This window comes from Octopus bimaculoides, chromosome 10, assembly GCF_046866305.1.
Source record: "Octopus bimaculoides isolate indiv1 chromosome 10, ASM4686630v1, whole genome shotgun sequence".
NCBI classification, from domain to species: domain Eukaryota; kingdom Metazoa; phylum Mollusca; class Cephalopoda; order Octopoda; family Octopodidae; genus Octopus; species Octopus bimaculoides.
This window is the reverse complement of record NC_142937.1, coordinates 277501-290848: the sequence shown is the minus strand read 5'-3', so window position 1 is coordinate 290848 and position 13348 is coordinate 277501. Positions and strand designations below refer to the sequence as shown.

At 38.1% G+C, this 13348-nt stretch overlaps 1 protein-coding gene across 7 annotated transcripts in view; it reads right to left on the bottom strand.

Annotated features, from left to right (window-relative positions):
* The window catches only part of LOC106872693 (serine/threonine-protein phosphatase 1 regulatory subunit 10), a 156092-nt gene that overhangs the window by 50208 nt on the left and 92536 nt on the right, over nucleotides 1-13348 (bottom strand). For all 7 annotated transcript variants that reach the window (XM_014919769.3, XM_014919770.3, XM_052971009.2 and 4 more), the window contains one exon: nucleotides 6213-6397. In XM_014919769.3, the coding sequence (XP_014775255.1) occupies nucleotides 6213-6397 (185 nt within the window). The remainder of the gene's footprint in view (nucleotides 1-6212; nucleotides 6398-13348) is intronic.

The following is a 13348-nucleotide window of genomic DNA, read 5'->3' as shown; positions in this document are numbered from 1 at the left end:
ATCATCATTTTGCATCCAATTTCCATGCTGGCATGGATTGAACAGGTCATCAGAGTTCAAGTTAGTTCTTGACTAAAGCTACTCTCACCACCGCCCCCCCCCCACACACACACACGTAACAAGGATCCAAATTCACTTGTCCATTTTCATTTTGACATGGTCTCCATGGCACTATACTCTTCCTCATACCAACCATTTTACGGAGTGGCACCAGCATTAGACAAACCCCTATGATGTCCCCATACTTCCACCAATCACTTTACAGCATATACTAGGTGCATTTTATCAAATACCGACCTCAAATTTTCAGAACCTTTCAAAACATGATCTCAACAGAAAATTCAAAAATACAAATATGTAACGCAAACTGGGGCTGAAAAGTGTTGGTAACAGATTCTCTTTAACTTCACAATTGAACAAAACCCAGGCAAAAAAAGTCTTAAAAGTATGAAACTTTTTAAGTCAGATTAAAAAGTAAAGACTCCCTTCAGTCATGGTCGATCGTGGGATTGCACCAAGGAAGTTACACTCAGAGGCACAAGTCCAGGTAGGAAAGGCAAAGGGGCTGATATAGCTTGGCACCAGTGACGTCACAACTCATTTCCACAGCTGAGTGAACCGGAGCAATGTAGAGAACATAACACACAGCCTGGTCCAAGAATCAAACTCACTAGTTTGAGTCCAACACTAACCACTGAGCCATGCACATTATTCACACTACAATTATTTTCCTTCAGTTACAATTTTTGTAGGTAATAAGTTAAATTGATCCAAACACATAACAACTCAACGATTTGGAAGAGATGAAAAGCGAAAGAGACTGTCACAATAGGATTTGAACTTAGAACAGCAAAGAACCAAACTAGATAGCTGAAAGCATCCGGTCCTGTTCTCTTTCCTATCTACAGTATCTTAACTTAATTGCATGTAAAAATTAGTTCTACAGATAAGAAGATGGCAAGGTTTTCTAAACAAATAAGCCATGAACATAATTCACCAAACATTTATTATTGCATAAAAGCCACTGTACTAATAATACTTATTGCTTCTCTTACTTTACATCTTATTTACTTAGAATGCCCTACACCATCCTTATCAATGCAAGCGTTGCTCTTGAATCCATCAGTCAATGCAACTGATAGTCAGTGACATTTTTTAACCCTTTTGGTGCCAACCCGCCTGAAACCGTCTCTGGCTCTGTAGTTTTGTTTTCGAAAGTTCTGAATTAAAATCTTCCACCAAACCTTCGTCACAATTTATGTTCCTAACACTAGCTTAATGATAACTAAGTTATTTTACTAAATTCTTTGTTATATTTAAAAGTAATTGAAATAAACACAGATCATCTCAACAGAAATATGGTAACAAAGGGGTTAACTCACAATTAAAATTTCCAGAATTAACACTGTACATCCACTAAAATGAAACACATTCAATGCAAAACTTTCAACTTCCCCAACATTTACTATTTCATTGCTACACAGCAACACAGTTCTTATACAATGTGTTTTCTACAATGTATTTTCTGTAGAGAAGAGAAAGGTACAGGTATCGCTGGGTGAATATGAAGCTTGCTTTGTTACTATGCAGTCTCAAGTTCAATCTCATTGTACAACACCTTGGACAAGTGTCTTCAACTGTAGTCTCAGGTTGACCAATACCTTGTAAATGGAACTGGTTGGTTAAAATCATATGGAAGCTTGCTGTGTGTGTGTATGTGTGTGCATGCATGTGCTCATTTAAAATGCTTACAGTCTGTGTCCTTGCATGAAGTGTTGATTAAAAAACCTTGAAGTTATGTTGATATTCCCTATTAAAATCCTCTAGTTCTGTACTTTCTAGCAGAATTTTCTTAAAAACCCTTACTCACAAAGGGTTACTAACAGGAAGGATAAACCAATATCTCAATGAGTATTTGTCCAATCATTGCTAACATAGAAAACAAAAACAAATAAACACAGAGAAAGCATATTTTGGAGCTCCATTGACTGCTCCACCAACACTGATTTCCCCTCTCTAGCCTGTAACCTAAGCATTCATTAGAACAGACAGACAGTGCATAACATCATACTATATCATAGACATCAGTACATCTGGTACATTTAATATTCTGGTTCCCTAGCACCTGTTAGGAATTCCACCAAATATATATTTTGTGTGTGTGTATATATGAATGAGTGAGTGAACAAGTGAAAGGGAACTCAACACACACACACACTGCATAACTTGTCAGGAATGCAATCCTGCAATCTGATATGCAAGATGGAGAGCAGATGATGAAGTTGGACTCACACTAGGACTGTGACATGGCTGCAGCACAAGGTAAAGCATTCTGCGGCACAGACCAGGCAAAGGAGCACTGCAGCACGGTGCACTTTTATCTTCGTGTTGCAGGTGATGTCATGGCAACTCCAGAGACACTTCTTGAGAGAGGCAAAAGCCTTTGTAACAGATTGCATTCGCCTCTGAACTTTGAGTGAAAAGACATATAAAGAACTCCGGTACGGGAGGAGAAGGCCCTGCAGCATAATGAGTGGCACTGATCATTGAAGCTCGTTACTCTCGCCATTGAGGAAAAGCAAGAGAGAAATAAAAAAAGCACCTGAGAGGCATCACTTCTCTGTTGCATCAGATGCCATCACTGTTGCCAATCAAGAGCAGGCCTGGTACCCCACATGAGAGTCTGACAGAGATGATTACTGAACAGGAACAGTCAACACTGACCTACAACAAGGAGGAGGAGGAGGAGCAGCAGCAACATAACTTGTTTTACTAATTACATAAAATGATCCTGTATACTCTTCTATCTATAAGACTACTCCTCTGATACTCTTCAGCTCTTATAACTCTTGCCATCATCAAGTTAGTAAGTTTTACTCTTAGCAATGTTCATATCCAGAGTTTCTGAATCAAGTAGATTTTTTTTTCCATGCTTCAAACCAATATTGTAATTTTTCTATTAAATCCTTCAGAGACCATCAGTTACTACTGACATTCAGTATTGAACTACACCAGAAATACCTTGTGAACTAAGAGGAGGAGATTGAAAACAGGGTCTTGGTGAACATTGCATTTATATAGTAATTTCTTGGACTAGACTCACAGCCAATTTATCATAAAAACACCAACAATAACAACAAAAAAATGTGTGAAAGATATGGGGAAAAAAACAGAAGAAAGAATGAAAATGTAGCAGAAAAAGAAGTAAAAATAAAGATTGGGAGATAAAGAAATATAGAGGGAGAAATAAAGGTATAAAGAGGGAGAGATAAAGGGATAGAGAGAGAGAGAGATAAAGGGATACAGAGGGAGAGATAAAGAAATATAGAGGGAGAGATAAAAGGATAAAGAGGGAGAGATAAAGGGATAAAGAGGGAGAGATAAAGGGATAAAGAGAGAGAGACAAAGGGATACAGAGGGAGAGATAAAGGGATACAGAGGGAGAGATAAAGGGATACAGAAGGAGAGATAAAGGGATACAGAGAGAGAGATAAAGGGATACAGAGAGAGAGAGATAAAGGGATACAGAGGGAGAGATAAAAGGATACAGAGGGAGAGATAAAGGGATACAGAGGGAGAGATAAAAGGATAAGGAGAGAGAGATAAAGGGATACAGAGAGAGAGATAAAGGGATACAGAGGGAGAGATAAAGGGATACAGAGGGAGAGATAAAGGGATACAGAGGGAGAGATAAAGGGATAAAGAGAGAGAGATAAAGGGATACAGAGGGAGAGATAAAGAGATACAGAGGGAGAGAAAGGGATACAGAGAGATAAAGGGATACAGAGGGAGAGTTAAAGGGATACAGAGGGAGAGATAAAGGGATACAGAGGGAGAGATAAAGGGATACAGAGGGAGAGATAAAGGGATACAGAGGGAGAGATAAAGAGATACAGAGGGAGAGAGAAAGGGATACAGAGGGAGAGATAAAGGGATACAGAGAGAGATAAAGGGATACAGAGGGAGAGATAAAGGGATACAGAGGGAGAGATAAAGGGATACAGAGAGAGAGATAAAGCAATACAGAGAGAGAGATAAAGCGATACAGAGAGAGAGATAAAGGTATACAGAGGGAGAGATAAAGCGATACAGAGAGAGAGATAAAGGGATACAGAGAGAGAGATAAAGGGATACAGAGAGAGAGATAAAGGGATACAGAGGGAGAGATAAAGGGATACAGAGGGAGAGATAAAGGGATACAGAGGGAGAGATAAAGAGATACAGAGGGAGAGAGAAAGGGATACAGAGGGAGAGATAAAGGGATACAGAGAGAGATAAAGGGATATAGAGAGAGAGATAAAGGGATACAGAGGGAGAGATAAAGGGATACAGAGGGAGAGATAAAGGGATACAGAGGGAGAGATAAAGGGATACAGAGGGAGAGATAAAGGGATACAGAAGGAGAGATAAAGGGATACAGAGGGAAAAATAAAGGGATACAGCGAGATAGATAAAGGGATACAGAGGGAGAGATAAAGGGATACAGAGAGAAAGAGAGATAAAGGGATACAGAGAGAAAGAGATATAAAGGGATACAGAGAGAAAGAGATATAAAGGGATACAGAGGGAGAGATAAAGGGATACAGAGGGAGAGATAAAGGGATACAGAGGGAGAGATAAAGGGATACAGAGGGAGAGATAAAGGGATACAGAGAGAGAGATAAAGGGATACAGAGGGAGAGATAAAGGGATACAGAGGGAGAGATAAAGGGATACAGAGAGAGAGATAAAGGGCTACAGAGAGAGAAATAAAGGGATACAGAGGGAGAGATAAAGGGATACAGAGGGAGAGATAAAGGGATACAGAGGGAGAGATAAAGGGATACAGAGGGAGAGATAAAAGGATACAGAGAGAGAGATAAAGGGATACAGAGGGAGAGATAAAGAGATACAGAGAGAGAGAGATAAAGGGATACAGAGGGAGAGATAAAGGGATACAGAGAGAGAGACAAAGGGATACAGAGGGAGAGATAAAGGGATACAGAGAGAGAGATAAAGGGATACAGAGGGAGAAATAAAGGGATGCAGAGAGAGAGAGAGAGAGATAAAAGGATACAGAGAGTGAGATAAAGGGATACAGAGGGAGAGATAAAGGGATACAGAGGGAGAGATAAAGGGATACAGAGGGAGAGATAAAGGGATACAGAGGGAGAGATAAAGGGATACAGAGAGAGATAAAGGGATACAGAGGGAGAGATAAAGGGATACAGAGGGAGAGATAAAGGGATACAGAGTGAGAGATAAATGGATACAGAGGGAGAGATAAATGGATACAGAGGGAGAGATAAAGGGATAGAGGGAGAGATAAAGGGATAGAGGGAGAGATAAAGGGATACAGAGAGAGAGATAAAGGGATACAGAGGGAGAGATAAAGTGGTACAGAGGGAGAGATAAAGGGATACAGAGGGAGAGATAAAGGGATACAGAGGGAGAGATAAAGAGGGAGAGATAAAGGGATACAGAGGGAGAGATAAATGGACACATAGAGAGATAAAGGGATAGAGAGGGAGAGATAAAGGGATACAGAGGGAGAGATAAAGGGATACAGAGGGAGAGATAAAGGGATACAGAGGGAGAGATAAAGGGATACAGAGGGAGAGATAAAGGGATACAGAGGGAGAGATAAAGGGATAGAGAGAGAGAGAGATAAAGGGATACAGAGGGAGAGATAAAGGGATACAGAGGGAGAGATAAAGGTATACAGAGGGAGAGATAAAGGGATACAGAGAGAGAGATAAAGGGATACAGAGGGAGAGATAAAGGGATACAGAGGGAGAGATGAAGGGATAGAGAGAGAGAGATAAAGGGATACAGAGGGAGAGATAAAGGGATACAGAGAGAGAGATAAAGGGATACAGAAAGAGATAAAGTGATACAAAGAGAGAGATAAAGTGATACAGAGGGAGAGATAAAGGGATACAGAGGGAGAGATAAAGGGATACAGAGGGAGAGATAAAGGGATACAGAGAGAGAGATAAAGGGATACAGAGGGAGAGATAAAGGGATACAGAGGGAGAGATAAAGGGATACAGAGGGAGAGATAAAGGGATACAGAGGGAGAGATAAAGGGATACAGAAAGAGAGATAAAGTGATACAAAGAGAGAGATAAAGTGATACAGAGGGAGAGATAAAGGGATACAGAGGGAGAGATAAAGGGATACAGAGAGAGAGATGACAAAATATAAAAAAGATAGAAATGGCATCAACTGACCATCATCTTCAGACTTTCTCAATTGTTTAATAGTCTTCGCAGCATCATTCTTCTTCATAATATCAATGGTTACCGGTAGAATGTGATAAACCCTTAATATCTCCATGAGCAGTGGCGTATTCTCTGACTGGCGGGCATCATGCAACCAGTCATTCATTATGTCCCAGCCACCATTAATGAGGAACCTGCAAAGATGAAAAGAGAGACCAGATCCCTTAAATTTCCACTCATAGCTAAACAGCAGATAGAAGAGGTAAAGGGTAGTGAGAGGTGGGGGAGCAATACAAGTAAAACTGGGGTAGAATTCAGAAAAAAAAACAAAAAATAAGGTGGTTAGCATCAGCCTGCATGCGCATGTGATATGGTGTGTGTATACATGTATGTAGAACAAGAGCCATGCATAAAATGCAAAGTCACCTTTCTTATCAGCACTGGATTTGGTCTTCAATGACAGCAGCAAAGCAAACATTAACAAAATTTGTTTTGCTGTTGTCTAAAAGAATAATTAAAAATTAAAAAAAAACCAATATTCACAAAAGCAAACTATTATTTATTAAAAAAAAATCTAAAACTTTGTAACTTGTGACAACATCAACAAAAGTCACTGCACCATCCACCTGCAGAGGTGCACTAGGGGAAGTGCCAACATCCCCATTCCAACTACAGAACTCACTTTTGTCAACACTCTAGCTAAAGAAGGAGTACAGCTATCACCATTTAGGAAGAACTACTTGTGGCAGTGACTTCCCAACATTTTAAAAATGAATGATACCACTTGTTTTACAAAACGTGAAAAGACACAATATAAATATTCGTTTTTAAATTAAGTATCAAACAGTTGTTAAATGGAACATATTCAAGTCTCTGTGCGCGTGAGTAAACACCAACAGTCGAAATAGGTTAATTAATGCTAATTTTAATCTGAAAACGTGACGGGGGGGGGGGGTGATAAAATATTCTGAGCTCATATAGTTTCATGTTCACGACGCATATAATTTTGCAACACACAGGTTAGAAAGCTCTGGTCTATGTCAAGACACATTTTAATGTCTATTTTCACATGCTTGCATGGTTCAAATGAGAGTATGTCAGGGCAGAGTTTTCCACAACCAGATGCTTTTCCTGTTGCCAATCTCCAATCGCTTCCAAGCAAGGTTATAATCTTGTAATTTATTGAACAACTTGGACATGCTTATTCAGAAAACTGGAAACAAACAACACTGTTTGAACAAACTCTTGTTTCCTAAGATCACATACATGTCAAGAAGCTCAGACACTCCAAGCAAATAATACTGTCAGTAAGACCAACAAGTGAGCATATGTGAAAATGAGGGAAATATGAGCTCATACATAGAAACCCCACAGACTTGCATACATGACAAGCTTCTTTCAATTTCTGTCAACTAAAACCACTAACAAGGATTCAGAGAGTCTGGGGATATAGCAGCAGACACTTGCTGAAGTGCCATGCAGCAGGACCGAGCACAAAACCACATGGTTGGGAAACAAACTTCTTAACCACACAGCCATGCCTGTGCTAATAGTCATGCTGGAAGTGAAACAAGCTGCAACAGTCAGGGAGAAAAAAAAGCAGAAAAAATTTAATGACATGCAAAAAAAACAAAAAAAAAAAAATCAGTGCTGCAGGTGAACTTTGCTCAAACAGATGCAAAACTGCTCAGATTAACAAAGTCATTTGCTAGTAATAAACTTTGAAGGACTGCCCACCTCACACAGTCTCCTCTGAGTGGAGACTGATTGGAGATGAAACAATGTCAGCTTTCAGGTAGTTGTGTGTTAGTATGTGTATCACTGTCAACAACAGACATACTGGCATAGACAACTGCATAAAAAAATACGCTTGAATCTTCCTTTACAATTGTACCAACCTTAGTTAGCCTAGAAACCATAACTTTTGAGGGGAGGGTTTAATTAGATAATAGAAACACTATTTACTCGCCAACTAAGAGTAATTCTGGCTACATTGTAAATTTTGCTTCATTGTAACTATAGCTGATACAAGTGATGATGATACATTATTACCAATTCTATGTAAATGTTGCAATTATTTCAATCTGTCCATTAATTGAATACTAATGTTGATATTAAAAATTCCAACACAATACTTCAACAGACTATTTGACAGTGTTGAAAAATTACTTGGATGAAATCCTGAAAAGTTTCAATAACAAGCACCATATTTGCTGGCTGAAAGATAGCTTCACTGATAGTTACAATTATTCTAACTCTTGTAATATTTGTCAGTTAGTAGAAGGCATTCAAAACCCCTTGAAAGTTACCTGAAAGAGACCAATCAAAATATAGACTACCAACATTGTCATAACTATCATCACCACCCTATCTCACATAAATCTGTTTTAAATCTGAGACAACTGTTGAATAAAAACAACTCAAATTTGAAAATAAAAGGCAGTCTGAGGAGAGTTTTTCCAAATTCTCTTTGGATATCTTTTTATGTCTACTCTTTCATATTGGCATGAGGTAGTCTAATGCCAAATATCAATTTTGACAAGAGAACAACAAACCAACTGCTACCATGTTAAGAGTTATCAATATGACTTGAGATTACATGAAAACGTGATAACTATTGTACAAATAAGGTATGCCTAGAAGCAGATGTGCATCAATTGTTCAACACTTTGGAGAAACCTACAGTGTGTGTAGTAATGAAATTAACCTATGTAGGCCACTGAGGGTTATAAAAAATTATGGAACTATAAAAAGAAAAGAATGTCAGTCACAAACTGAATCAGTTATTTAAAAACCATGAAATGTGTGATAAGCATATTGCATAACTACAGTTATTATATGCAGTTATTATAAAGCAGCAGAAATAGAAATTATCAAGAGAATTCATAGATGGATACTGATACAAGCCGATATTCTATAAAAATTTCCATTTAAACAAATAATGGAAAAGTAAGTCAACATACTAAATTGGCTTGCTGAAGTATGGAACAAATCTATAACCAAGGTTATTCCTTGCTTAAAAATATATAAGCTTTAAATAAATTCTTCTGAAACCCCTTGCCGGTCCAAATCAATGGACAAGCAGATTGAAAAGAATTGTGGGAAATATGTGAAATAAATTTTAATTGAAAACTATTGTCTGAATTCATAAAAAATAATAAACTATAAAAAAAAAAACACCTTTGACATCTGGCTTTGATTACAGAAAGGTAAATGACTATTCGCTACTTAGTGTTGCTGGAATAACTATGTTTGGCAAAAATAACAGAAGCTTTAGTTCTTAGCACTGAAAAGTTTGACATGGTCAACTATTCTTCCCATTCAACAACATTGAGAAATATCTGTATTTTGATAACAACTTTCATTGATAAAAGGATGAAATTTGGGTAACTGAAATGTAGTTACTCAAAAGTAAAATGTGGAAAAACTGCTTTTCAAACAAATATAATATCAACAATCTCTGCATCTCATATCAAAAAGTGCTACAAATAACTGGGTATTGATTAAACTAATACAGAGGTGCTGTGAATAAGTTATAGAGTGACTACAGAATCAAACTGGACAGGACTTGCAATACTGGTACTAATATTTGAGATAAATAGCTTGGATAAAGAGGAAATACAACTATTTATATTAACCTTTTAGCATTCATATTACTCAGTCAAATGTAATGCTTATTTATTCACATTGCTTTTAATCATTCATGCATCATCTCATAGCTTTGAGATTTCAATGATGTGATTGTATATTTTTAGAATGACATTGTAGGACAGGTGTGGGAAGCCAGATCTGGCTAGTTTGGGGAGAAAATAACCAGGCAACTACTTAGACATTACAACTTTTGCACCCAGATTATAATCATTAGCACACTTCATTCTTAAATGATTATGTTACAATCTTGCAAGGCAAAGGCTTTAAGGCAAAAAAAAAGGTACCAAACATGTATCATTCAAATTAAATCTCCAAACAGAATATTGAGAATACACACAGCTTTTCTGAAACTCCATACCAAATTGTTTAGAGTTGTAAGTACAGAATGTAAACATGTTTAATAAAATGTGTTGGTAGTCAATGGCTATATTATGATTACTTTAAATAGTTATACCATGTTTACAAGAACATGGTAAACTGGGAATATATGTATGTGTGTACAATATATGCATATTTCAAAAGATGCACACACATACAAGTATATATATATATATATATATATATATAAAGCTATGTACATTTATATTTAATGCATTCAGGTACACTCAAATGTGAAAAGACCTTCACTGTGGTAACAGTTCCAGAGGGCAAATCACTTTTTAAATAAAGTACGTGTAAACAGAACAAACTGGTCTATGATTTACACTATCAGCGTGTAAGAGATACACATGGTTACACTTGATCAGTTACAAACACTAAATTTGTCATGCATAACCCACTGTTTATGTATAAATAGCAAAAATAAACTTGATAGCATGTGCAAAGGTTTGTCAAGCTGGAAAGAATTGATTAAAGGTACACCGAGCAGCAATGAATAAATAAAATGGGATACATTCATATGTAACACATCTGTGTATTCATTTGACCCTTTCTTCCATTTAAATGAATGAGAATGCAAATTAGGTATCAAGGAAAATATATCATGCACTATTATATCAAACTTTAGAAAATATAGTAATTGGAGCTTTCTTCTAAAAGGACAATATTCTACAATGCATTTGAGTATTAGTATTGATGCCAACAGTTAGGATATTTGACTAGCCTGGCTAAATTTGACTAAAATTCACTTCATATAGATCTTGAGGGCAACTGGAAGTTTCCACAGAAGCAGTTATTTTGACAGTGAAAAAAAAACAGGATGCAAACGTAAGATCAGTATTGAGAGCCAAGTGTAGTGTGGTATCATGTAGAAAGCACCTACTGAACAAAAATATATGTAAAATGTTCTGAAGTGAACCAAACAACATCCTACAAGTCAGTAGTACTAACTTCCTTTTTGCTGTATATAGAAATACCATATTGTATATCTAGAGCAAACTATAGATACATAAGAAGTGCAATGTTATTACAGGCAGTGAAACATGGGCCGTGACTGCTGAGGACATGCGTAAGCTCACAAGGAATGAAGCCAATATGCTCCGATGGATGTGTAATGTCAGTGTACATACTCAACAGAGTGTAAGTACCTTGAGAGAAAAGTTGAACCTAAGAAGCATCAGTTGTGGTGTGTAAGAGAGATGATTGCGCTGGTATGGTCATGTGGCAAGAATGGATGGGGATAGCTGTGTGAAAAAGTGCCACACCCTAGCGGTTGAGGGAACCTGTGGAAGAGGTAGACCTAGGAAGACCTGGGATGAGGTGGTGAAGCACGACCTTCAAACATTAGGCCTCACCGAGGCAATGACTTGTGACCGAGACCTTTGGAAATATTCTGTGTGTGAGAAGACCTGGCAAGCCAAGTAGGACCATAATCTGAGGCTTCTGCCAGGGGTGTAGCCAGCCCACTTTTGCGTACCTTTCCTTCATTGGACACTAAACTCTGCTTGCGAAGACCTGTTGAGGCAAGTGAAATCGAAATCAAACCAAATTTGACAACTGGCACCCATGCCAACGTCTCCTTCATTGGACACTAAACTCGGCTTGCAAAGACCTGTTGGGGCAAGTGAAAGCGAAATTGTGATGGCACCTGTACCAGTGGAGCGCTAAGAGCACTGTCCGAGTGTGATCGTTGCCAGAGCAGCTGTCTGGCTTCTGTGCCAGTGGCATGTAAATAACACCATTTGACCGTGATCGTTACCAGCGTCGCCTTACTGGCACTTGTGCCAGTGACACATGAAAAGACATTCGAGCGAGGTCGTTGCCAGTGCCACTGGACTCGCTCCTGTGCAGGTGGCACGTAAAATACACCATTTTGAGCATGGGCGTTGCCAGTACCGCCTGACTGGCCCTCGTGCCAGTGGCACATAAAAGCACCCACTATACTCTCGGAGTGGTTGGCGTTAGGAAGGGCATCCAGTTGTAGAAACTCCGCCAAGTCAGATTGGAGCCTGGTGTAGCCATTTGGTTCGCCAGTCCTCAATCAAATCGTCCAACCCATGCTAGCATGGAAAGCGGATGTTAAACGATGATGATGATGATGATGAATGGGTTGGCAAGAAAGTAATTTCAGTTTTTTAGTGTGAAATAAGTGTCATTTTTTTCATACAAAGAATGAACTTCAATTATATATTCTCCATTTTCTTCGATGACCGTTTGCCATCTTTTGGCGACTTCAGGATTCCATGCTCATAGACCTTCTGATCTTCAGCCAAAAACTGAAGCAGGTGTGATTTCAGGTCATCATCATTATTGAAAGTTTTACCATTCAAAGAATTTTGCAAACTTCGAAATAAATGGTAATCTGAAGGTGCAAGGTCAGGGCTACATGGTGGATGTGACATCACTTCCCAACCAAGCTCCAATAATTTTCCACGAGTTAGCAAAGATGTGTGTGGTCTAGCATTGTCATGGTGGAACATGATTCTTTTACGATTTGCCAATTCTAGCCATTTTTCTTTGATTGCTTCCTCCAGTTTCATTAGTTGTTGACAGCAAATATCTGAACTGATCATTTGGTTCCTTGGAAGCATCTCAAAATACACAACAACTTTATAATCCCACCAAACTGACAGCATGGTGGGATTCAGCTTTCAATGTGGTTTGTGCTGGTTCATTACGCTTTGATCATGATTGTTTTTAATTGATGTTACTGTAGACAATCCATTGTTCATCACCAGTGAAGAAGGTTGGTTTCATTGCATTTGACATGCACTTTGCAAATATTGATTCATTGTGTTAAGTAAAAATCTTTCAATTTATGTGGAATCTAAATCAAGCTTCTTAAAGAGTTCAAGATATTTTAAGTGATTCTCAATTGTTGTGTGTGATACACTTAGCTTCTCTGAAGTCTTTCACACAGTTATATGACAATCAGATTCAATTATGGCTTTGATTCAGTCATCACCAACTTCAGTAGGTCAACCTGAACATCGGTCATCTTTGAGTGAAAAATCTCCAGAATGGAATTTTTTAAACCATTTCTGACATGTACATTCTGTTAAGCAATCAACATCATAAATTTCGCATATCACTTTCTGAGCTTCAGCAGCTTTCTT